Consider the following 27,958-nt stretch of genomic DNA (forward strand, 5'->3'; position numbering starts at 1 on the left):
AAGCTAGAGGAATTATCATATTTACTAGTACTTTAAATGTTTGGATCTGTGAGAGAATATATTAGTGTACCATGTCCATAATTTCTGTAAGTGCCTCCAGCTGAGTGCTGGTGAGTAGGCCATGGCCATATAAGCCATATTTTATATCTCCAGGGCCAAACAATGAGATATTTGGAAATATCTAGTAATTGATTACAGGTAGAAAAAAATCACTGTTGACCATATTTATCCTTGACATAAAATTAATAGAGTATGGTAAAAAGTTTAAATGCATCTCTAACATATTATTTCTGTGTGCAAAATAGAGAGTATTGAGCTAAAAATAATCTAGCCATTATTTATGCTTTCATGGCTGTATCAGTGAGTGAAAGCACCTTGTAAACTCTTGGCAGCAGCTTCCTTTTACTGGGAAATGGTCATTTCTCTCCATTTAGCCTCAGGAGGGACTCAGGTATGCAAACCAGGGAGCCTGGAAAGAACACACTTCTAGCCTCCACAGAAGGCAGTTCAACCTTGGGACACCCTGCAGGGACCACCTTCAACCTGGTTTTGAGATGACTGGTTTTCTCCACTTTGTTTCCACAATATAGGTTACCTAGATCTGACACCCACTGGCATGATAGGTTACCTTGCTGTATTGACATCATGTGGGTCCAGAGATTATCATTATCTTTAATCCTCAGAATAACCTCCTCAAGAGTCACATCGAAGAACTCTAGCCCAATAAGAACACTGTGCCTTTTTCTCTAACTAGTGAGAATAACTTGTTTCCAGAGTCATCTATAAGTTTCTTAAAATAATAGGAAGTAAACTTATTCTAGAAATTCTGACGGATACCACCAGGGCTCAGTGAAAATAAGGAAAGGGTCATTAAAGCAATGGTTGAAGAGCGAGGCCCTTCCATGTTTACCTAAAATGGGGGCTAACTGTCTCGGTTAACTAGAGCACAGTGAAAATGAGAACACATGTATATGTTTGTTCATCACTTGGGCCTGATAGTTTCACACAAAGGAAAAATATTCAGACCATCACCACCAAGCTTAGGCACCGCTGGGACAAACGCCTGCTGTGAACCACAAGAGGGCCAGGTGAAAAATAATTCAAGCACACGCTGACTTGATGGTGGGAGCAGTGGCATGATTTACACAAAAGTTACAGCTGGGAAGGGTTTTGGCTGAAAGCTCTCACTAGATGGCACAGAATGCTACAGGTATTTTACCATTAGCCCTCCCCTCTTTATAAATATATTTTGTAAGAGAAAAGGTAAAGAAAGCTTTAATGTTTCCATATCTTCTGCTATCAAAAGTTCTCCAGAATCCAAGTAAGCACTCACAAAGTGACCTTTAACCCTGAGGTATATATAATTCAGGAACAAATAGCTGCTTTCCCTTTTTTTTTTTTTTTTTTAATAGATATAATTCTGAAATGCAGATCACAATTTTTACAGATACTGGGGAGAGGGTCAGCAAGGGGATGGCGTGACGTGCATGGGAGCACCACCACCAATGTCATGGCACCGTGATGCCCTGATAAATGGCTCGGTTGGACGTCAAAGCAGTGGTTCTACTCTCAGCATGGCGTCAACAAGATCTGAAGCACATCTTCCATCTATTTGAGCCTCAATAAAACACGGATAATAGCATTTCCCCTACTTACTGAGATGCACCACAAGGTATTAAATAGTAGCATTTGGAAGGAAGGCACTGAGCACTACAGAAATGTGAGATGAATTATTAGCATATGACTCCACAAGGATAAAGAGTGAAAAAGCGAGTCAACGCCCGGCACGTTTGGACCACGTGCCAGGTGTTTGGTGCAGGACAAACATCTGGATGTGTGATTATAGTCTGTATTCTTCCTTCAGCTGTTAATATATTCTAAATATTAGGGATCAGCAAAAAATTACTTTGAGCTTTGAAAATGGGACCTGGTGAAAAGTTTAGACTATTAATTGGGAGCTGGCAGAATGCTTCCAAGAATGATAACAAACCAGGCTGAGAAAAACCTTTCTGTCATATATACAGAAAGGCTTCTGTCATAAGGGCAAAGGCTCCAAATCAGAAGGAGGCTTCAGCAGTTCTCTTTGACAGCATCCTCTTATAGCATATCTTCTTCTACCCTTAGAACTTCCAGTTGTATAATTCAGTTATGTGTTAGGACAAGGTGTTAGAATACTTTGCTGGTTCCAACTGATTTGGATGATAATGAGTTAACATATGATGGACAGCACTTCTAGATTCTACAAGAGCCACTGCTTCCCCCTTCCCCCCAAGGAAAAAGCAAACGTCCATGCTATTTTATTAATCTGTAATTATGTCTAAATTGAAGTCCAGTATTCCTTTTTCTGATGCAGATACCACTTATGGTGTGATTTCAGTCAAACATTTTCTTAGTCTCTATTAATCCCCTCTCTGTAAAGGAAAATGACATTTGCTATTTATCTCTCTGAAAGCGTACTGAAATAACTTTATTTTCCCCAAATGCATATTATGTATACACAAAATAAGTATTTCCTGTGTTCTTACTGAAGTTTAAAATATTGTCTTTTTAGTGGGATAAGATGGCCTCAAGTTTGACTATAACTGTACAAAATGCCTGAGGAACTGTCTTTTTGCCACAAACATCAAGCAGATTAAAAATCTTGAGGACAAACAATATTTACAGATACTGACAATTCCTTCTCAGCTTGGGGCCATTCTGTACTTCACAGTTTGGACAAAACCATTCTGTAAAGTGCTGCAGATACAACTCTTAGAGTTAAAAGTCCCAAGATTAAATCCTGAACCACGGCTTTGCAGGGGAATATTTTTTATATTGCCTCTGGAAATACCACAATTTAGATAGAGCCGTGATATCAGACAGAGTTGGGAAAGCACATTGCTGTTACAGAGCAGTCTGTTTTCCTGATTCTCAGAGTCTTAATATTTTAAGACCGACATTACTCATTACGACTGAGCCATCTGCCCGGGACAATCTTCCATGGCTCAGGGACCAGGAGTGACTCGATGTGATGGGAAGCTGGGGTGGAACCAGCCTGCTCAAGCAGATTGAGCCCTGAGGCTCAGCGAGCCAGCAAAGAATTGGACAGACAAGACTATTCCATTACATCCAGTTCTGCTGAGGTCATGGAGTCCTGCCTTGTTTAAATTAGACTTCACGCCATATTTAGTCAACCCTCATAGAGTTAAAAGTTTAGTGTCTCTGTTGTCTTCAGTTGGCTAGGTCTACATCAGGCTGCAAGCCATAACACTCAATTAAACCAAACAGTTCTGGCTGCAGGGTTAGTCAACACGCAGTGTTAGGTGCCTGTAGCCGAGAACCATCCTCCCTGATAATGTGAAAGGAAACGGACCCACAATTCGCAGAGCCATCAGGAAAACTGCTGATGCTCCAAGGCTGCAGTGTACAGTATCATTGTTTTTCTCCAGATAAGCTAAGACGAGAGGGACTTTCTCCAGGGAGAGCCTGTCCGACTGCCCACAGGCATCTACACCCACCCCACACCATGTGCCAATCATCTTTACTATATTCTATTTTTTTCTTCTTCAATATTTAACTTCTATTTTCACGAGGTCCACATTTCTTTGCTCACTTTGATTCATTTTATCCTCCATCAGTTTAACTTACACCAGACCAATAATTCTTATGGGAGAAACATTTAAAAGGGGTCACTTTATCCGGCAGATCCAATAGATAAATAACATGCAAATTACAGAGTAATAAATTAATCCTAACTTATTACCCTGTGAATTAGGATTAAATGTCAAAGTAAGTCTGATTTTTGGCATTCTCCCTTTGCAATGATCATACCTTTGCAATCTTTACTATAAATACTTTTGCTTTAGTAAGTGGCTCTGCAGGCCCCTAGTTATTAGGGACAGCTCGGGTCACAGTCACGCCCGAAGCCTCCCATTAGTTGCCTCTCAGTATGAGTTTGCACGTAGGAATGGTTACCGCTGCCCAGAAGAAGCCTGTCTGATGTTAATTAACTCATCAGTTCCCCTCTACTGTCCCTGCACTCACCTTGGGGATGCTGAACTGTTCCTGGGGAGGAAGATGATACCGTGAGAGCCTCTTGCGAGTCTAGAGATGAAGGGCAACGGCTCAGGGGGGTGGGTGAGGCAGGGGCTGCTGGTGAGGTCAGGTCCAAGGAGAGGTCAGCTCTGCCCCGGCTCACACTCCGGCTTCTCAGTTCCTTCTCATGCGCTTCAGCTGCCAACTGCTCCAAGTATTTGTATCTGCAAGTTAAATTCCAAAGGGTTTCCGTAAAAAGAAAGAGGAGCCCGTGGCTGATGCTTGTTTATGGATGAAACACCTGCAGAGTGAGCTGGTTTCCTGATGCACAGAGCACAGCGCAGGGCTGGCTGGAGGGCCCGTCTGCCAAAAACACCCAGCAAAGCCAAGATGCTAATGATTAAAAATCCTGCATCATTCATAACCAAACAAACAGGGGGAAGTGGCAACATCACAGTCTCCAGATACTAGATCACTGCTGCAGAATCCTATTTTGCTCTTTTAGGAAACATTTGTACCAACAAGCAAAACAGCAATAATGACCATCAAAAAGCCCCAGCAGTGACAGCTGAAAACCGCACTCCCTCAGAGCTCGAAGCTGTGAAATGCGAGGGTGCCTTGGTGCGGCAGAGAGGAACAATGCCCCAAAATACCAAAAGGTTGTTGGACGAAGCCCTCTCTGGATTTCTGAACCTGCTTCAATGCTAACAGCAATGTGGCTGGAATTCACTTTGTTCTCTCAGTGTCGACCATGGAAAGTTTTTTATATTCTAAAATATTTCTGAGTAGGACTCAGACATCCAATAGCTTGGACCTGACGTCACATATAGTTTATTCATCAAAGTCAGTTTAAAAGAACAAAGATACATCTGTTTTGCATTTCAGGCAGGCAGAACCCAGTAACTGTTTATTAAGACCAGCTACCAATCATCTTCCTCATAGTGTGCTTTATAGATCAGACCAAAATAACTTTGAAATATGTGCCTCTTCCAGATGTCTGCTAATTTTACCCACCATTATTTGTTCAGGAATAAATTTATGAACTCAGCTGTAGCAGGTTTCTGACTATCGTACCCACCATGAAACTTTGAAACAGCTTATTCCAGACCCTCCCTCACATCCATCCAGGTTCACTGCTTCAGTTTCTTCCAATGGGCAAGCCCCCACCCCCAGATACTGCATACCGCACTTTTACTTCAGCCTGATAAGAAAGGCAGAGTGCACATGTAAAACCTTTCAAAAGAATGCATTTAAAAAGCACGCGTTTCTTCGTCCATCCTTCGGGGGGCGTGGCCCCCCACGTCTGTAGTCATCACCCCTTCTCTCTGCCTGTCCCAAGGCAGTCAGTCTGCCCTTCAGGACAGGCTCGCACACGCGTCTCCCTCCGGCAGGCCTGCCTTGACCACTACAGCTGGAAGTGATCCTGGCCTTGCCTCTGAACTCATGTCGGATATGTAGTCCATTCAACTCAGATGGCATTTTACATTTACTGCCTGGCATATGTAGTCATCCTTTCACGTGTGTAGGTCTGTTTTCAACAAGCAGATAATAGGATTTTTGAGACCACGAAGATTACCATCCTTTGCTCTTTCCTTCGGCACTGTGCATTCGTTGGCTGACGGGAAGCAGGCGAAGTGTACAGTGAGGGACCTGCCAAGCAGTAGCCCACCTGCACGTCTCCCTGCAGCCCAGGGCACCAGGGGGCAGAGCCAGCTGATTGCACCTTCTTGGGGAGTGAGTGTACTTTCATGGTCCATCTCTGATAGAAGACGTGGGACGGATCTGCATTTACAGACATCTGTGTCACCCTTACCGGGTGAAGCTAGACCCAGAAAGAAAGCTTTAGAAACTCTGGACTTTCCTTGCCAACAAGGTCACCTCTCGAAAAGCACGAGAGGGACCAAAAGGAAGATATTTCTGAACTTGATTCAGACCAGCAAGGAAAAAACCACCTGGCTCTGGAAGTGACAGGAAACGTGGAAGAAAGTGGTCTTGAGGGCAAGAGTCAGAGCCCATATTTTAAAAGGTCTGGGGGCAAACGGAAGGCCAGGAATGCTGCGAGCCCAGGAGGAGTTCCTGAGCACAGGTGTCCCCACACGGAGTCCAAGCCGTCTGCGACAGGACGGGGGACAGGAAGGAAAAAAGTGCAAACCAAGGGGCCTGCACGTGTCCAGGAGATCGGAATCCTGGAGGAGGGAAACAGTGCCCTAACAAAATCAGAAGGGTCCAGGGAGAGAGGTAAGAAAGCCTCGCACAAAAGGCTTCAGGCCAGCAGGACAGCCCATCACTAACCTCCATTCAGCTGGCCCGGCCCTGGACCTGGCCTCTCCATTCCCCTCCCTGTGGGCAGCCAAGCTAGCAGGTATGTACTGGCAGCCAAAGGGTTCACCCCATTTTCCGGGGGACCCCAGGGGTGGCTCATCCCGATTCTGGGTAGATATGACTCGAAGACTACTCCCGTGCTCCCCTCGGCTCACAGATGTCATCCTTGAGGATCCCTGAGACAGGGGGAGAGTCAGGGGTTTAATCTGAATCATTCCGAGGATGTCTACATGGTAAACAAAAATGGCAGGGGAAGGGGCACGGGGCCTTATTAAATGGGTAGGAATTTTCAGTTCTACAGATAAAGAGTTCTGGAGGCTGGTTGCACAAATACGTGAATGTATTTAACACTACTGAATTATACACTTAAAAATGGTTAAAATAACAAATTTTATGTTATGTGTATTTTCCCACAATTAAAAACTTTAAAAAATGGCAGGGGTGGGGAGGCCCAGATGTCAAGAACCACTAAATCTTTCAGTGTTCCCCCGAGATGGGCCAGCGTGGTGAGGGTAAACGGGCGGGCACGGGGAAAGCCAGCCTACCCGGCGTGGAGAGCTATCTCCCACAGAACCTGGGGAGGAAGCTGGACCTATATCCCGACCTTCCCTTAGACAGTGACTCTAAGTGGTACTTGATCTAGGAGCCCGCCAGCCCATTTGATGACTGTCACATCTCTGGTTGCCTACCTAGCAACACCACCCCCAACCCACAGACTCTGATGTAGCCTCCCAGGTACAAAGCACTGGATTTTCTATCCACAGACCACAGCCCCCCAAAAAGACTTTTTCACCTTTGCTACCCTTGTCGAAACAGTCTCCTTATCCTGCCTCTGTCCATGGCTTTGTCTTTTCGTTATTTATTAAATATTCTGTTGCGTGCCTGTCACGTGCTAAAAACTGCGGTAGGCACTAGAGATTTAATAATACACAAGAAAAACCCCACCTTCTTGGCACTCATAGTTCAGGGGGAGGTACAGAAACAAACTTTGGCATGAGCTCAATACCCACCAGGTTTTGCAGGTGGCAGGGCTGGTACTGCCGTCAAGGGAACATATGATCATCTCTTTTCGCAGGGTCCAATAGAAACCCTGCTTGACGTTCAACTACACCGACTTACTAATGACTCGTCCTGCCACCCAACTACTCGGAAATTCTACCTTACATTAAATCAAAACCTGGCTCCCCCTAAGTTCTACTCTGTCCACAGACTGTGCTCAGAACCCTCTCTTACTGCTTCATGATCACTTTCATGCATAATTTCCCAAATCCTTGCCCAGTCCCAACTTCCCCCTTGCACTCTGTCCTCAGAACCTGTTTCCCATAAGGTACCTCCTCTCCATGTCCCGCTGTCTCCCTCAGACTACTCTCCACCCTGACCCCCACCCCACTCCAATAGTTCCCAGCCTGCATCTCATTCCTTACCACTCCTAAAAAAGGATTATTCATGAATGTCAAGTCAATCAATATCAGAGAGATCCTCTCTTATAATACTTTAAAAAATTAGAAATAGACCTAACAGAAACTTACTCTGGGTCTGCACCATTATCAGTAAAACACTTTGCCTGAAATTATGGAATGAGATGACATGAAATTAAATTTTAAAATTAAAAATTAAGTCCATTACCCCTCAAAATAGCAAAATGACATTTATCTCGTTAAACTCGATGATACGAACCTCAAAAACCCTCTGCTGTGCCTCTTGCTGTCTTTTTGAGTCTTTGCATTAGGGGTAAGAGTCATGGGACCAAACAAGAGTCCTCTTCCATGTCTCTTTCCACCTCTGATCTCCATTAGTTTTCCATTTCCAAATTCCATTATACTTGGAAATCTTATCTTTTCCTGGCTTAACAGGAACTCCCAACTGCTTTCCAACAAGGGATGAAAGTATATCTCCCTCACTTCCACCTTTACCAGGTAATTCAAGCAGCCAACTAACCAGGAAAAGTGGCTGGTCCAAATCAAAGGAAAATGCTTGGCTGCTTCTCCAAACCTCTGGGGAAACAGAGGTGGGCTGTAAGGAAGGAATCCCCCGTGGAGCCATGGAGAGCCCACTCCTGCACCAGCTAAGAACGCCCAGGTAGATGGGTGGTGTGGGGCTGAGGACGGAGAGCAGAAGAAGAAGGGAGAGAAGAGGAGTGGAAAACTCCTCTGCATGAATTTTCCAGGTATAAGTGTTGCTCTACTTTGGGGAAAAGAGCAGTAAATAATACTCGGAAAGAGGTAGTAGCCCTAAGTGATTTGGGAAAAATTCAAGGTCAGTCTGAATCAGCTCAGACCTGGACACAGCACCTGGTCATCTCTCCAGGAGCTTTGAGGACTTGCCTGTGCAGACATAACATGACAGTCAAGTTGTCCAAAAGTTCAAAAAAGTGCAGAATCTGGTGGGGAATCTAAAACATAAAATTCGATTTCTTAAACTTGGGTATACGTCATGTCCCCCAATGTCAAAAACAGGTACTAATTACACAAAAAGAAGTCTCTTTGTTTCTTTGCCAGCATCTTTCACTCTAAACTTGCTGGCCACAACTGATTACCAAGATGGCAATAATCTAACAGAATGCCGGAATTAAAGCAACGCCATGGTTTTGTTTATGAGGCTGACGTAAGCATCTAATTTTTAAATTGAACACAGGCAGCATCCACTCTTCCCTGCCTCAGACTGTCCTGATCTATTTAGCTGATGGTGTCTAAAAAAAAATTAGCACAATTCCACTTTTTATTGGCATAATTCAGAGACTGTTAGGTTCCTGACTGGCTCTGGCATGAACTCAGCCTTTCAGCTCTCCATGCAGTAACCCCATCTGGTGGTGGAGGGAATAACTGCAGGCTGTACAGTGCTAGGGGGTAAACTTGCCTTTTGCTGGTCTACTTCCAAAAACAATTTCCTGTGCTTATCTAAGTTTACCAGACACTGAATACATTAACTTGGCATGGTTTAATGGGATTCAAAGTATGTTGCTATTGAAATGAACATTGAAATGGTTTACAGCTTAAATATTTTAAAGCTGTTGGCTCCTTTGCTCATTTATTCGATACATCCTTCTTAAGTGCCTGCTATGTGCAAGCCCTGTGGCGGGCACTGGGACACCAAGGAAAATCAGGCATGGTTCCTGCCATCCAGGAACTGAGTACAGTTCGGTAGGAAGACAGGCAAATGACCATGCACCTCCATGGAGAGTCTCAGGAGGATGTGGTACCCCAGTCAGCGCATGGCATAGTGTGCGCTCAAGTATTTGTTGAAGAAATGCTGAACAAGTGACTTGGAAACACACAGGAGGGACACCTAACCCAGGCTCAGCAGTGGTGGTGCAAAGCATTTAAAATATATACCATATGCCAATATGCCAAACTAATATCCTTATTTGGTGAACAGTTTTGGAGGAACAGACACATATCTCACACCATGATGGCACTAAGTAATAAATCTGTACTTTCTTGGAAAATTGAGACAACCAGGACACTCTATTCTGCAAAATGCCAGGTACCCAAGGTCTTAGGTGTCTTAGGTGAAGCTATTATATTTGAATTAACACAGCCTCCTGTGCATGCTTGGTTGAGTGCAAAGTCACGTGCCATTTGGTTACAATGGGAAAGAAGAGATATACAAACCTTTCTTCTCTTGCTTGTCTTTGCTCTTCTCTTTTGTCTAAATATTCTCGGCTAATGGAAATATGCAGAAGAAACAAAATGGGGAAGGAAAAGAACAGAATTAGATGCTCATAAAATTGCCAAGAAATTATTAACAGAGTATATAATGAAAGCCCACTATCATATCAGAAATGGAAAGTGGTTGTCATTGAATTTTTAAAAAATAAATATAAAGGCTATACTTTAAAAGTACTAAATATAATGAGTTTTCTATAAAATCACAGGGATGAAAACATGGGATTACTGGATTCACTCAGAGACTTTGCTAATTACTCTTCAGAAAGAAGACTAAGTATATGAGGGGAGGGGAGATAAAAACATTTTTAAAAGTTAAAACAATTCATAAATAAAATATGGCAATGACAAGCAAGCAATAGCTTTCAGAAGTGATTAACACACAATCAAGCTCTGGTAACTCCCCAACATTCATCTCAAGAATTAAATCTGAGTGGGCCCAAGTGTTCTGGCCATTTTGTGTTGCACTCTACAGTTTGCACATTTCTTCCAGGGCCCAGGATTCTTTCTCCGCATCCCTCACATTCTCGGTTTCTAAGCAGGGATCACTGGAAGCTCTTGCTTTGTGCATTCTCTCTTGTCTTTATCCACAAGATGTCCAAATTGGTCTAATTTTAATGTTTGTTTTTCTGTTCCTACTGGTGAGGTTCCAACTTGAATCTAAGTTTAAGACTGTGTGGTCAGTCACTTCTCAGTTAACCACTTGTTTTCCTGGAGAATTCTGACATCACAGTTTTCTACCTCACAAGGTAGCTTAAGTACTCCACCCCTCTGTGCACTGATAACTGGATATAAAGGGGTAGTAAGTCAGAGCAACTAAAGCAGGTTAGCAGGGGGAGAAAAAGCAACAAAGACACAAATTTGTTATCACTTATAAACATCCATTCTCATCACTTACCACACTAGAAATAATATTTCCTGTAACCCAGGAAACTTAAGATCATAATCGACAAAAATAACAACAGATAAGAATGCTTTGCAAAGAAAAAAGCACAAGGATCATGACTAACTTAAATCAATGAAGTGGCTGATAAAGGATCAGCCATTTGGGTAATCCCAGGGACTACTCTATAAAGCTTTTCCTATTTCCTTCTTTGAATTTCTTTTCATTCACATCCTCAGATTTTCAGAATGGAACTGAAGTCATCATAATTAATAGTTCTCTGCAGTCTTTACTGATGATCAGCATTCCTTTCTGGACAAGGATTATTTTGCCAGGGTCTCTCTATGCTCTTAAATGACGAGTGAGATCCTTTTATGACCAAGAGGAAACAGTGAATAGCTATGAACGTGATCTCTGAAGATAGGTTGCCCGGGTCTAATTCTCACTCTGCCAACATGTGTGCTGAATATATATTACAATGCACTCTTGTCCTATTCTTCTGGGACTTCAAAGATATAAATACTAGATGTATTGTTTCACAGGTCCATGAGGCACTGTTCATTTTTTTCAATATTTTGTTTTGTCTTTCAGATTGGAGAATTTCTGTTGTTTTAACATCAAATTCACTGACTCTTTCTTCTCTCATTTCTATTCTGCTGTTGAAAGCATTCAATGAATTTTTAATTTTGCTTATTGTATTTTTCAGTTCTACAAGTTTTTCCATTTGGTTCTTCTTTATATCTTCTATTTCTCTGCAGAGACTTTTCATTTGTTTCCAGAGTATTTGTCTTTATATCTTAGAATATGTTTATAATAACGGCTTTAAAGTCTTTGATAATGACAACATCTATGTCCATTTGTGGTTAGCATATTTTGATTCTCTTTTCCTTTAAGATTTTTCCTGTTTTTCTATGACAAGTTGTTTTGGATTGCATTCTGTACATTTTAAGTATTTTGTAATGAGACTCTGTGTCTTATTTAAATTCTATGAAGAATCTTGATTGTTTTCTTTTAGCAGGCAATCAACTAAGTCAAGCTCAGCTGGCAAGTTCTGACTGCCTTCTGATATTGGTTCCAATATTAGCTCAGTTTTCAAATATTTTTAGTGCTATTCATATCAGGGCCCTTATATGCACCACCCAGTGGCCAGTCTGGGACCTGAGTGTGTTCCACTCTGTACTTAGTTCTCAAAGCCTGTGGTATGCTGTTTAGGTTCTGAGCCACATGTGTACAAAACTAGAGATGATCTCAGGATTGCTCTCTTGATCTCTCTACTCTTTGTGACTTTCCCATCATTTTCTGGATTCCCTGGGTCTCCCTTCCTGGTCCTCTAGCCAGAAAGCTTGGGCTTTATTTTCCCTGCTCTGCCGCAGACTTTCAGTAATTCTATCTGCATACAGGGCAATGCAGCAGGAGGACACAGAGAGGAAGAAAAGTGCTCTTGCAGTCATGCTCTTCTGATCACAGGAAGGGTTCCCTCCCTCAGAGTCTTAGGCGCCTGCCTGGACACTGCTGCCATCACTGTGCTTCTGTAACAATATTGCTTGGAGGCTGGGGTAGGAGAGAAGAAAAAAATAAGAAAAAACAGGAGACTGCTCAACTCTCTGACCCTCAGGAATTCCTTTTGCAGCTCCCCAGTCCAGAAAAAGAGGGCTTCTTTTAGAGCTCTTTCAGTTCACACTTGGTATGTGATTCTGAGTTTTGGAGTGCTGGTGAGTACATGCCATGTGATACTGGAGGGAAAAAATGGTAAACTCTCCCTGGTTTGGTGGAGCTTTGAATGTTAGTCTCCATCCCCAATTCAATGCTAGTCTCCAATTCACCTGCTCCCTTTTACAGTTCAGAGTTCTCAGAGCTCCATGCTTTAAATCTGTCCATGATTTATGGTTGCACTGAGTGATGTGGTAGAAGAGACAGGAGGGAGAGTGCTGATTCCATCTTTCCCAGAACTGGTACCCTGTTTTAAGAGGTTTTCAATCGATCTTTAGATGCGTAAGCTAATCTCTGAATTTTCCATGTGTTTCAGTCAGATTCTCTGCTGCTATTTGGTGGTGAAATATGTGAATCTCTCAGAAGGTACTGAATCAGGAAGCATTTAACCTGTTCCAGTGGTTTTACAAACTGGTCTTTCCAAAAGTGACAACTTCCAGAGCTACCTCATGAGAAATGGTGCATACAGGTCTGGTCTTTCCATATATCATTTGGTAGAAATCTGACAGCTCAAGGTATACCACACAATTATGGTATGAGAATGATGTTGGTTTACTTCATGCAGCCCATTAGCCCCATCTTACAAAAGTCAGGATTAGTGTTTCACCCACAGACTTGGGATACTTCTTTTCATGAGTTACGGTCAAGGCAAGTTCACAACTCTGCTCATGTTTTGGTCATTTCTACAATTATACATACTCTTCCTGGCTGCTGGAAAAAAAACACTATTGAACTTGTAAATCCTCATTGACAATGCTTTACATTCTTTGTAGATTTCACTGGGAGTAATCGATTGGAATACTTTTCCCAAAAAAGTGAACTGAGGAAAAAGGAAGTGGAGATGGGAGAGAAATAAAAAAAAGAAAGAGTGTGGAAGCTATGGGAGAGGTGAATGGGAAGATGAAGGAGGGGGAAGGAAGGAGATGGGGAAAGCAAGAGGGAAGTAGGGGAAAGATAAAGGGGACAAAAGAATAGTAGAAGGAATGAAATGTGTAAGAAAAGTGTCTGGCGTTTTATAAAGCACTGCCCAGCTTGAACCCAGGCAAAGGGAGTGTTAGGAGGTTGACCAGGAGGATGGGGGCAATGGGGACAGCTGATCTGGCTGAAGGAGAAAAGGAGTGACGCTGGACTCAGCGGGGCAGACAGGCCAAGACATGGAAGCTGGAGTAGGCCACACCAAAGAACACATCCTTGGAGCTGGATAGAGACCAAAGAGATCAGGGGGACAATGGGCTGGGAGTAATCAGCACAATGCCTCTTTCTCCCCCATAGAAGGAAAAATTATTGCTTAAAAAATATGAAATATTGCTACTGGGAGTAAGAAACAAACCAGAAAGTGGGAAAAGCATTTTCTTTTAGGCATCCAATAGAATATGAATAAAACATGAGTAGCTTCAGGGGGAAATGGCTAATTAAGACGATTAGGTTCTCTGCCTTCAGGAAGGCCTGGATAAAACCATTTTAGATAACAAAGGACCCAGGAACACACAAGTCCTTAATTGTATTTGGCTGGCTGGCTGTGCTTCCTGCCATAGGTTCAAGGAAGACAGGCCATAACAAACCAGATGGAGCCTGTTTCAGGCATCGTCTTGCTCTTCCCTGAAAACAGAGACAGCATAGGAAGCAAGCATATTAATTTCTAACACTTTAACACCAGTATTAACCATATGCAATGGTGAAGGCATGTGATTTAACTTTCAGTTCATTCTTTAAAAAATCTTAAAATCCGTCTTACCTGAATTTGTTTCTTTCCTCCCGTTCTATTCTCTGCAACCTTTCTTCTCTCTCCTGTCGCCGCCTCTCTCTCTCTGCCGCCAAGGACTCTTGGTGCTGCCTAAAGGATGACGTGAGAAGACCACTCAGTGATGACCTAAAGATACAATGAGTTAATGTTTGATTGGCTTGTCCAGTGATTAAAAGTACTAATGCAGGAATCAGTCCGTCCTTGGTTAGAACTGAGGGTCTGCTAGTACCTAGGTAATACATGGGGAAAATTACTGAGTGTCTCAGGTCTTCTGTTTCAAGATCTTCATCTGTAAATGGAGGTAAATAACCTGCTTCATGTGCTCAGAGGACAGAAAAGGGATAATGCATATAAAATAACAAGCAACATGCTTGGCATACAAGCAGTCATCAATAATGAGTGCTATTATTATCGACAAGTATTCCAGGAATATACTTAAAATATATATACATATTCTCTCTCTCCATACACACACACACACACACACACACACACACACACACACACACACACACACACATTTTAAAACTGGTCTATGATAAGACTTTGATGAGCTGGAATCAACATTCAATCTAAAACTGTTTTCTATTTTACACGTACTAAAAATATTTTGCCATACACCAGTTTCTCAATATACCTCCCAAAATAGTTCTGTCATCTTAAAACAAGATGTTGGGGTGACAGATAAGGAGAAAGAGACAGCAATGGTCTGAAATCTGAATGCAATTAAGGAAATTTCATTCCATGTCAAGAAGCATCCATGAACATGCAGCTTATTCAGAGGACGGCACTTGACTCTGGTAATACCACACAAATATCTGGACTGTTCACTGAAGATACTGTGACGGGGAAGGTCAGCAGTGTGACGGCCTCAGTGAAGAATCACAGGAAATGTTAAGTCAGGAGAATGGGTAGGAGAAGGCAAAATTAGATAAATTCATGGAAAATAAAGAAGAGGGTTAGCTGGGAAGAAGAGTCTGTTGGACCCCTGGGGAATAATAAACATAATCTGTTACAGACAATTGGCCCTTCATTTATTGAGGGGAAAAAAAAAAACTTCTAAACTAAGACACAAATATTTCTAATATATAGCTTGGGTAATAGCCTACTTGAATTTGATGAAAATATACCTGCCTGGTGGGGAACACAAGGTCCCCCCAGGAGAAAGATGTGACTCTTGCATCACACACATTCTGCCATAAGTCACACAGCTGCTCTCCCTAGAGAAGGTGAGTCACCTCTGGATATCAATCAGAGGTGGGAGGAGAAGTAGAGGGAAGAAACCACCATCCCCAGTAGCTACAGGGAGGGAGTAACCAAATCCTATGTAAGCAGCTTTTGGCAGGAAAGAGCTCTCTGCAGGAGAGAGCTCCTTTTGCCTTGTCACTTTAGCAAAGCTATATTGTAACTAACCTTAAACCAGGCGCCCCCATGCCCTACTCATCTCCGGCCCAAGCATACGTTTTAAACCTTTTTTTTTTTTTTTTTTTTTTTCCGTTTTAAACCTTTTGATCACACAATACCTTGCTTAACCTGTTGGTTCTTTCCTTAGATCAAAGAAGTAAAAATGAAGAATAAGTAATTAACAGATGACTAAATCTTTTCCCCAGCTTCCCTGTCAGGAATCCTATGAACAAACTGTGAGAACAAGATAGCATCTAAAGAAAGATTACAAGGAGTTGACAAGCCTGCATGCAATGGGATATGGCAATGAAGCTGACCCCCATCTCAATGATTAATTGAGATTACTCCCCCTTTTTCCCTTTAAAAATGTTCATGGCTGAACAAAATCTTCAGAGTTGGTTTTGGGACACGAGTCCACCTTCTCCCCAGGATGCCGGTTTTTTGATTAAAGCAACCTTTCTGTTTCTACCGGCACTTGAATCTTTTCTTTTTAATTTTAATTTAATTTTACTTTTTAAAATTAATTTTTATTGGAGTATAGTTGCTTTACAATGCTGTGTTAGTTTCTGCTGTACAGCAAAGTGAGTCAGCTATACGTATACATATATCCCTCTTTTTTGGATTTCCTTCCCATTTAGGTCACCACAGAGCAATTAGTAGAGTTCCCTGTGCTACACAGCAAGTTCTCATTAATTATCTATTTTATACATAGTAATGTACATATGTCAATCCCAATCTCCCAATTCATCCCACCTCCCCCTTCCCCCTCCCCCCACCCAGTATCCATACATCTGTTCTCTACATTTGTGTCTCGGTTTCTGCTTTGCAAATAAGTTCATCTGTATCGTTTTTCTAGATTCTACATGTAAGCGATATTATACGATATTTGTTTTTCTCTTTCTGACTTACTTCACTCTATATGACAGGCTCTAGGTCCATCCACATTTCTGCAAATTGCACAATTTCATTCCTTTTTATGGCTGAGTACTATTGCATTGTATATATGTACCACATCTTCTTTATCCACTCTTCTATTGATGAACATTTAGGTTGTTTCCATGTCCTGGCTATTGTAAAGAGTGCTGCAATGAACATTGGGGTACATGTATATTTTTGAATTATGGTTTTCTCCAGGTATATGCCCAGGAGTGGGATTGTTGGGTCACATGGTAGTTCTATTTTTAGGTTTTTAAGGAACCTCCATACTGTTCTCCATAGTGGCTGTATCAATTTACATTCCCACCAACAGTGGAAGAGGGTTCCCTTTTCTCCACACCCTCTCCAGCATTTATTGTTTATAGATTTTTTGATGATGGCCATTCTGACTGGTGTGAGGTGATACCTCATCGTAGTTGTGATTTGCATTTCTCTAATGATTAGTGACGTTGAGCATCTTTTCATGTGTTTGTTGGCCATCTGTATCTTTTCTTTGGAGAAATGTCTATTTAGGTCTTCCACACATGTTTTTGATTGGGTTGTTTGTTTTTTTGATATTGAGCTGCATGAGCTGTTTGTATATTTTGGCAATTAATCCCTTGTCAGTTGCTTCATTTGCAAATATTTTCTCCCATTCTGAGGGTTGTCTTTTCATCTTGTTTATGGTTTCCTTTGCTAAAGCACTTGAATCTTGAGTATTGACTTTTGAGCAGAACGCAGCCAGACCTAAGTTCAGTAACACCTATATTCTGGGCTCACTAGGCAGCTACTATAGCACCTTGGACCCGTAGGCATAGATAGAATTTTATTTATCTTTCATATAAACAAAGTCCAGACTAGCTTGTGTAACTTCTATCTTATTTAAGATACTGTTACCTATTTATTTTTCTGTTCTATACAGCCAAATCTAATCCACAGTCAAAGTGGAGGGGTTTCCTGTGCCCCTCACACAGTGATTGAGAGAAATTGTTATGAATGTAACAGACTTGTTTAACTTGATTAATAAGTTTAACCTAGCAGATGACCATATATAACCTGGTGCCCCAAATTAAAGAAAATGCAGTCCTCTCAAATACACAGGAACTATTCAAAAACTGACGGTCAATCCTGTGACAAAGTTCAAGCTTGTGAATGAATACCAAGAATTGGTTTTCATGTGGGCTACCTTCCTAACCACAATGCAATTGAGTTAAAAATAAATAACAAGAAGATACATCTGAAAAATCCATATAATTGGAAAAATTTAAAACCTTTCTAATTAACTCAGGTCAAAGAAGAAAATTAGAAAACATTCAAAGAGTATTATAATGAAAAGACTATATATCAAAATTTTTAGGATGTTTCTAAAGCATAATGAGTGGTCAACTCAACAATTTGAAAAGCAAGAATGTAATAAATTCATTATTCTTAGGAATAGAAGAGAGCTTTCTAAACCTGACAATGGGTATTCAGTAAAAAGAATTTTTTTTTAACTATGGTAAGCACCATTCTTAATGCTGAAACATTAAGAGCAGTTTAACATTAGAAGTGATACAAGGATACCCCCAGAATTGCCTGTATTTGACGTTATTCTTAGCCAGTACACTAAGATAAGTAAAGCAAATAAAAGCATAAGGAAGGGAAAGAAATACAATGTCATTATTTGCAGATAATATCATCCTTTTAGAGAATCCAAAAAAACCCCTACAAGTTATTAGAATTAATAAGAGTCTAGCAAGGTTTCTCAATATAAAATGTACAAATAGCAATTGTATTTTCATATAACAGCAACAATTTACCAAGTTAACCACAAGTTAACTATGAATTACTTAATTATATGAAAGACATTTATAAAACTTTATTAAAAGACCCAAATAAATGATAACTATATCACATTCACATATAGAAAGATTCAATACAGTCGAGATGCCAATGCCAATTCTTTTTCAATTTATACAATTCTAATACAATTCCAAATCAATTTTATTCAACATTCCAAAAGGATTTTCCATGGAACGTTACAAGGTGGCTCCAAAATTTTTATGGAGGAACTGAGATCCAGGAATAACCAAGACAATTTTGAATAAGAACAAAGTGGATCACTGGTCCCACTGTATATCAAGCCCATTCTAAAACCACAATGATCAAATGTGAATGTGGTCTTGGTGCAAGAACAGAAACATGGAATGACACAGGCTCATACACATACGGAATCTTGATTCATGATAGATGTGTCATTACTTATCAGCAGGAAGGAAATGAACTATTTAACAAATGGTGCTGAGACAACTATTAGCTATATAAGACAAAATACAGTTAGCCCTTCCTCATACCAGACACAAAAATAAATTCTAGGAAGTTTAAGTGAAAATGCAAAAAGTAAAACTTTACAACTTCTAGATATTAGGATAGGAAAGAATTTTTTTAGACAAGAAACCCAAAAGGGCAATCAAAAAGGGAAAATTTAATACATATGCATATGTTAAAATTTAAAATTTGTACACATTGAAAGACTAAGGATAAAGAAAAGCCACAGCCTGGGAGAAGCTAACTGTAACACATATAAACCATAAAGTATTAGTAAACTCAATACAAAGAGAACCCCTCTAAATCAGTATGAAAAAGACAAACTACCCAGTGGAAAAATGGGAAATGGAAAAATGAGCAAAAGATAATGAGCAAAAGCATTTCGCTGAAGAAGAAAATTAAATCACCAATAAATATATGAATGCTACTCATCTTCACTAGAAATCAGGGAAAGGAAATGTAAGCTAAACCCATAGTGAGATATTGTTTCACACCTCTCAGGTTGAAGACCAACAAATATTAGTGCCTGATGACACTAAGCATTGCCACAGTACAAGACAAGAAGAACTCCTATATATTGCTTCTGGGAGTCTAAGTTGATAAAATCATTTTGGAGAAACTTAATACATTTGAAGATGTGCATATCCTGCAACCCAGCAATTCCACTTCCAGGTTTATACTAGAGAGTAACCTTTGCATGTGTAAAGATGACAGACATGTACAAGAATACAATATATTACACCGTTTTGTACTGCTAATGATTAATAATTAGAAACAGCATAAATATCTACAAATGGAATACTCTATACTTGAGAAAATGAATGAAATAGAGTGATACGGACTAACTTGGATGATTCTCAAAAGCACAATATATTGATAGTGACAAGTAGTTTGAAGAACATGAACAACATGCTATCATTTTTATGAAGTTTAAATACATGCAGAGCAAAACCACACACTATTTAAGGATACATGATATTTAGAAAAATATAAAAACATATATGGAAATGGTAAACACCAAATTCAGGGTAGTGGTCATCTCCAGGGAAGAAGAAAAGAGATGAAGTCTTCAATTTTATATATAATGTTCTTTATTGCTCTATAATTTCTGTAATTATCTATAATTTTCTGTAAGCCTGGAATACATTTTTAAAATTCATTCCACTTCTCTTTAATAATCAAAAGTCCTTGGGTAGACAAATAGCTCATAGTTAATATAAAATATCTTTGAAGCCCCAAGCTAGCTGAACATTAAAAGTTATGTCCAATTACAAAATTTAAAAACAAAAAACAAAACAAAAAATAAGGTACCCTACAGAGGACAATTATTTTAGGTGAATCTGATTCTAGCTCAGCTCCCAGCCTGCCCTGTGTGGTGGTCTTCGTAAGAATCAGCAGCTTCAGCTCTTGAGTTCTCTTTTCAGAGGGAGGGGAGAGAAGCTCTTGGGTGAGGAGCAAAATAAGGACCTTGCCATTTCCCCTTACGCTTCTGACTTTAATTTGTTCTTCTAAATATATCAGCTTGTTGCAAGAAAACTTCATGCATGGTAACTTAATAATGGGTCATTAGTGGCTATACTAATGAGGTTACAGTGAAGCTTCTCTATATCATTCATTAATATCATTTCCTTGTTTCAAATGAGAATATTGGAGCTTGTTTAAAATTAGAATAGTATTAGAACTTGAGAAAGTAAAAAGTGTTCAATCTTGTCTAGTGGATGCTGTCATTCCTTCCTGGGTGCCTCTAAGGAAGGGGAATGCAGATGATCCCTTGTCCACTGAGACGCTGCAAAGGCAGACCTCGTGTTGGCTCTGAGGCCAGTGTATACCAGTGAACACACAGGCAGGCAGCGTTAACAACACGTGGAGGCTCTTTCCTTTCAGAACTGAGATGTGAGCTGCTAATGCAAAGCAATGAAGACTGGTTCCTCTTTTCCTAAAATGCAGCCAATGCCTTCTACAATTCAAGATCCATTCTCTTGGGTGCCCTAACACAGATTCCTGTAGCAGGAAAGGGCAATTAAAGGGCCTCATGAACATATAAGCTATTTTGGTCATACTGGGAACAAAGAGTTATACATATAATATTAATAAATTAAATTTCCCTAGATCTCCCTCTACCTAGATAAGCCAAACATGTAAGAGTATAAACCCTGGCCCTATAAATCCTGTTTCTGGAAATAAGCTTACCTATAATACCAATGCTGGAATGCATTCAAACCATACAAAGGGAATATCCCAAATCATTGCTAAAAAAAAAAAAAAAAAAAAAAAAAAAAAATACCCAAACACGAAAATTCAAGCTAGTATGGTGAATTTTTCTCTTTATAAAGGCATCTTTAACAGATTTTTATCTTTCATATTCAATCTTTCAGGAAAATGCCTGTAGTGATTGGAAGTTGCTGCATTGTTTAATCTTGGCCAGTCTGGGGACAAGCTAGGGTGTAAAGGAATAAGCACAAGGCTTTGGATTGAGAAAACCTGAGTATGGCCAGTCATTTTACCTCTCTGAGCCTCACCTTACAGGTTTGTAAAATGGAGATAATAATACTCCCAACTCATGAAGTACTATTAGGTTTACATGAGAGTGTACCCATGAGTTTGCTTAGAACAGCGTCTGGGCCACAGTAGACACTGAACAGACATCACTTTATGTTGGGAGTCTAAACTCTACAGATGCAGGGGAGCTCCAGCCTGAGGTTCCCAGCCTCAGGGGCCAGAGTGGGCTGTGAGTTTGATCTGAACCTTCCCATCATGGCTACAAGCTGGGTCCATCATCAGGACTGCGTGCCACCCGGAATGCACCTGGAAAGTTGAAGTCATCTAAGTTACACCCAAGGCAGCTGCAACCAAATGAAGCCACATAAGAATGCAGGTGGCCAGAGGCCAGAGAGATTTTGCAAGGGAGTGGATGATATACTCTGAGTGAGAGGAATTGCAGTATTTAACCTTGGCCGTAAAAGTCTCCAGGAACTGCCCCAGAAATCCCATCTGGTTCAAGCCTCCCTTGCTGGGACGTCTGGAACAGGAACTCGATTGCACTGAAATATGGTTGATAATAATAGTTAACATTTATGGAGACAATACAGTGTGCCAATTATTTTACACAAAATGGCTCTTTTAATCCCTACAACTTCTTGTACTAAGTTCTATTATTATCTCCTTTATAGATGAGGAAATTGAGGCACAGCGAAGTTAAATTTAGGATGTATCAGAGCTGAGCTTTTAAACAGGCCTATCAGGCCAGAGCCCCCATATTGACCTATATTCCTTCTGTCCCCACACCACGGGTACTTAGCAAAGTACCATTCCTGCAGTACTTGCCACAGTACATGTCTCAGCTTAAATACTTATTTTTTTTTCATTTCTTTCCTAAAAATGACCACTACCCTAAATTTGGCCTTCATCATTTCCATATATGTTATTATATTTCCTCTTGCAGTCTAAGTTTCTGGGCCAGATCCTATTTTCTCATTCATCTCTGCATCCTGGCACTTAGAAGAGCTGCATGACTAGTCACCTGATGAATCAGTTAGATACTGAATAATGAGGATGTATCAAGTCAGAGTAATCTGTATATGTTAGTCTATATGTGTCTACATCCCCAGCCCATTCTCTGAGGGAAGACACATGATGAAGACCTGCTGAGATAATGTTTTTGCATAGGACCCTGTGCCCCTGGCAACAGCTAAGTGAACACAGAGTGGGTTCCTGCCCCAAAGGTAGCTCATCCAAAGGCAAGCCGTCTAGCGGTGTGTGAGGCTTCTGGTGTAGAAGGCCGAGCTAATCATAGTCGTGTGTCCAGGACTTTGAACTGGAAAGCGGGGAGAGAATATGTAGTTGGGAGAAGCAGAAGCCAAAGGGTCAGGGGGCATCAGTTAAAGTTGTAAGAAGTAAACTATTAGACTAAACATAGCTCTGGTCCTGCCTAAAGCTAAAAACATGAGGCCCGCAAGGATCAAACTTTTATTTTATTTTATTTATTTATTTTTTTGGGGGGGCCACACTGTATGGCATGTGGGATCCTAGTTCCCCGACCAGGGATCGAACCTGCACCCCTTGCATTGGAAGCATGGATTCTTAACCACTGGACCACCAGGGAAGTCCAAGGATCAAACTTTCTGAATGAATCACATCATAGAACAAAGCTCAAGAATATTTATAGGAATCCAAAAAAAAGATAATTTACAAGGTGTGGCATCCATTAAGAAATGACCAGGCAGGCAAACAAGGAAGAAAATACAACCCATAAAGAAGAAATAAAATCTATCAATTGAAAACAATCCAGAAATGACATAGATGATAGAACTAGGTGGCTAGAACATTAAAAGTTATTATGACTATAGTCCATAGATTCAAGAAGTTAAAGAAACTATGAACATGTTAAGACATGAAAGGTATAAAAAAGAGCCCAGTTCAGATGATCTGAATAGACATTTTTCCAAAGAAGGCATAAAGATGGCCAAGAGGCACATGAAAAGATGCTCAATGTCACTAATCATCAGTGAGATATCACCTCACACCTGTCAGAATGGTTATTATCAAAAGGACAAGAAATAACAAGTGTTGGCAAGGATGTGGAGAAAAGGGAACCCTTGTTCACTGTTGGTAGGAATATAAATTGGTGCAGCCATTATGGAAAACAGTATGGAGGTTCCTCAAAAAATTAAAAACAGAACTACCATATGACCCAAAAATTCCACTTCTCGGTATTTGTCCAAAGAAAACAAAAACACTAATTTGAAAAGATATATGAATCCCTATATTAATTGCATCATTATTTACAATAGTCAAGATGTGGAAACCTAAATGTCCACTGATGGATGAATGGATAAAGAAGATGTGGTATATATACACAATGGAATATTATTCAGGCATAAAAAAGAATAAAATCTTGACATTTGTGATAACACAGAAGGACCTTGTGAAATAAGTCAGACAAAGAAAGACAAATATCACATAATTTCATTCATATGTGGAATCTTAAAAAAAACAAATGAACAAACAAAACAAACTCATAGATACAGAAAACATATTGGTGGTTGTCAGAGAAGGGGGTGTCAGGAGTTAGACAAAATAGGTGAAAGGTATTAAGAGGTACAAACTTCTAGATATAAAATAAATAAGTCACAGGAATGTAACTATAGTCAATAATGCTGTACTTCATATTTGAAAGTTGTTAAGAGAGTAAATCTTAAAAGTTCTCATCACAAGAGAAAACAATTGTAACTTTGTATGTTGACAGATCATAACTAGACTTATGGTATGATCCTTCTGCAATGTACACAAATGTTGAATCATTATGTTGTACACCTGAAACTAATATAATGTTGTATGTCAGTTACACTTCAATTTAAAAAAAGAATTCAGTGGTAAAGGTGACTGACGCTTGAGAAAAAAAAATTGTGAACCTGAAGGCATAGAAATGGAAACTATTCAAAATGAAACATATTGCGAAAAAAGACTGGAAAAAATCAATAGAGCACCCATAAACTTTGGTAAAACTTCAAGTTGCTCAATATATATGCAATTGAAGTCATCAAAAGAAAGGAGAGGTGAAAAGTACCCCCAAAATTTGAAGAAATAAGCACTGAAAATTTTCCCATTTTGATAAAAACTATAACCCATAGACCCAAGAATCTTAACAAGCCTCAAGCACAAGAAACATGAAGAAAACTATATGGAGGTATATCAAAATCAAAATTTTAAAACCAATGATAAAGAGAGAATCTCTTTATCCACCAGAGGAAAAAAGACACATTGCATGCAGAGGTACAAAAAAAATTACAGAATGTTTACTGTCGGAAACAATGTAAAATAGAAGAAAGTAGAGCAACATCTTTAAACCACTAAAAGAAAAAAACCCTGTCAATCTATAATCTCTACCCAGCAAAAATATCTTTCAAAAATGAAGGTGAGGGACTTCCCTGGTGGCGCAGTGGATAAGACTCTGTGCTCCCAATGCAGGGGACCCAGGTTCAATCCCTGGTCAGGTAACTAGATCCCACATGCATGCCACAACTAAAAGTTTGCATGCCACAACTAAGGAGCCCTCCTGCCGCAACTAAGACCCAGTGCAGCCAAATAAATAAATAAATAAATAATTTTTTTAAAAAATGAAGGTGAAATAAAGACCTTTTCAGACATATAAAAATGGAAAGAATTCACCATCAGTATACCTGCACTACAAGAAGTGTTAAAGAAAATCCTTCAAGCAGAAGATAAATGATACCACATAGCCATCTGGATCTACACAAAGAAATTAAAAGCAATAGAAAAGATAAGATAGGTAAATACAAAGCATATTTATTATTATTTAAATACCTTTAAAAGATAATAGATTGATTAAAGCAAGCATAATAACAATATATCAATCACAAATTGATAATCACATTACATATAAATGCTCAAACACCCCCAATTAAAAGGCAGAGATGGTCAGATTCAATAAAAAAGCAAGACTCAACAATATGCTGTCTACAAAAACAAAACAAAACCCACTTTAAATATACAACTAATTCCACCCAATTTAAATATAAAACATATAAAATGTTCTACCCAATAATATCAGGATACATATTCTTTTCAAATGCACACAGAACATTTGCCACAATAGACCATATTCTGGGCTATAAATTAAAGCTCCATAAATTTAAAAGGATTCAAGCCATACAAAATATGTTCTCTGTCCCCAGTTTTATTAAATTAGAAATCCATAACAGAAAGATCTGGAAAATCCACAAATATTTATAAGCTAAATAAATACTTTGAAATAACCCATGGATAAAGGAGAAATCAAAAGGGAAATTAAAAAGCATTTTGAACTAAGTGAAAATAAGAACACAACATGTTAAAAATTTGTGGGATGCAGCTAAAGCAACATGTAGAGGAAAATTTATAACACTAAATGCCTATATTAGAAAAGGCAATAAGTCTCAAATCAATGGCATCATCTTCCAACTTAGAAAAATAAGAGCAAATTTAACCCAAAGTAAGCAGAAAAAAAGGATATATAGAGAGTAGAAATCAATGAAACATAAAACAAAAATATTAGACAATTAAGTGAAACCAAAAACTGATTCTTTAAAATCAATAAAATTGATAAACCTCTAGCCAGACTGATCAGGAAAAAAAGAGAGAAGACAAAAATTATGAACTTTAGGATTGAAAGAGATATTAAAAGAATAATAAGGGAATATTTTGAACAATTTTACGCCAATAAATTTGACAACTTAGATGAAATGGAAAAATTCCTTGAAAGACAAAAACTCCTAACAGTCACTCAGGAAGAAATAGATGACCTGATGTGGATTGATATCAGATAAACATCTATTAAAGATACTGAATTTGTAGTTTAAAACTTTCCTATGAAGAAAACCCTACTCCCAGAGAGTTTCCCTGGTGAATTCTAAGAAATATTTAAGGAATAAATAACACTAATGCTATGCAAACTCTTCTAGAAAGTTGAAGAGGAAGGAAAGATATTTCATCTCATTTTATGAGGCCCACGTTATTCTGGTATGCAACCATTTTGGAAGATAGCTTAACAATTACTTACAAAGCTAAACATGCACCTACCATATGACTGAGCCATTTCATTTCTAGGTAGTTATCCAAAAGAAATGAAAGCAGCTTTCCATACAAAGACTTGTACACAACTATTCATAGCCAAAACTGGAAGCAACCCAAATCTCCATCAACAGGTAAACAGATAAATTGTAGTATATTCATACAACTGAGTACTACCCAGTAATAAAAAGGCATTTACTATTGAAACATGCAACAAAATAGAGGAGTCTCAAAACAATTACACTAATTGAAAGAAGTCAACCCCTCTCTAAGAGTACTTATTGCACGATTACATTTACATGAAATTCTTATAAATGCAAACCAACCGATAATGACAGAAGGCAGACCCATGGTTGCTTGGGGATAGGGAGGGGCAACCATAATCACAAAAGGACATGAAGAAAATGCTTAAGAGTAATGAACTTGTGCATTATCTCAATTGTGGTAATAGTTTCACTGGCAAAACATATGTCAAAACTTATGTGCAGTTTTTTGTATGTCAATTATACTGCAAAAGCTGTTTAAAAATAAATGCTCCTTTGGTAAGTTTGAGTTAAGTAAAATCTTATTTGTGAAAGGAGCACATCTTCAACATTTCTTATTTAAAAAAATTATAATCTCTGGTTAAATATTAACAAAACCCAAACTAAGTTCACAAACTGATATTTGAAAGTATCACTTAATTCACAAGTAGGTAATTTAATATGAAGACTTAGAGGTCAATAATAATAATAAAATGGTAATTCAATGATGCAGAATGGTTGTCTGCAACTGAGGCTGTCTTTACAACCTGGCTATGAAACTGGGGTGACCCAATCCAATGATCACAGGACAAGAGGTAACTCTGGGTTGTGCCCAGTTATAAAAGGCATTTTGCTTGCCTTGAAACAAGAAAATGGCAGAATCTTTTTCACACCTTCAGGGTCACATTCCAGCTTTCAGGATGAAATGAGCAAGCCCCAGAGGCAGCCTTAAGAAACAGGCAACTTTTCTTCATCGTCACTGCTACAATCCTGGAGACAGCTGTCATCAAAGATGGGGATGTGGATTTAAAGGTTCCTCTGCTCTCCTTCTCCAGCCTGTCACACACCACTTTGGTGCAGGTCTGAGCTTCCCGGCAACAGCAGGGCTCCCGCAGCTGCCGTAGAGACTGGTCCCACGGGCTATCTCATGGACTGTGCTGGCTCGTGCATAAAGCATGAAGCCATCCTCCAGGCCTGGCTGGCATCATGCTTCAGCCTGTCCAGCTGCCCCTTCTGCAGGCCCTGAGCCCAAGCATACAGCAGTTCTTGCCGGTTCCCTCTTACTTCCCACCCTACTGTCCAAGACCAAGTGAGTCCTCCAGCCAGGAGGTCGGTCCTCTCCTGTCACAGGTCCACCTCGATTAGGCTTTATAATTAACCCATTCTCCTGGCAGCTTCCAAA

At 39.7% G+C, this 27,958-nt stretch overlaps 1 protein-coding gene across 12 annotated transcripts in view; it reads right to left on the reverse strand.

The window, feature by feature from the left end:
* FHOD3 (formin homology 2 domain containing 3) overlaps nt 1-27,958 on the reverse strand; it is a 491,067-nt gene that overhangs the window by 99,256 nt on the left and 363,853 nt on the right. For 9 of the 12 annotated variants that reach the window (XM_082354171.1, XM_082354169.1, XM_082354168.1 and 6 more), the window contains 3 exons: nt 14,330-14,464; nt 9,948-9,998; nt 4,024-4,238 (listed from right to left, as the gene is read on the reverse strand). In XM_082354171.1, the coding sequence (XP_082210297.1) occupies nt 4,024-4,238; nt 9,948-9,998; nt 14,330-14,464 (401 nt within the window). The remainder of the gene's footprint in view (nt 1-4,023; nt 4,239-9,947; nt 9,999-14,329; nt 14,465-27,958) is intronic. The other 3 variants (XM_082354165.1, XM_082354170.1, XM_082354167.1) reach the window with 1 other exon arrangement.

This window comes from Balaenoptera borealis (assembly GCF_965194805.1).
Source record: "Balaenoptera borealis genome assembly, chromosome: 14".
Classification (NCBI taxonomy): Eukaryota; Metazoa; Chordata; class Mammalia; order Artiodactyla; family Balaenopteridae; genus Balaenoptera; species Balaenoptera borealis.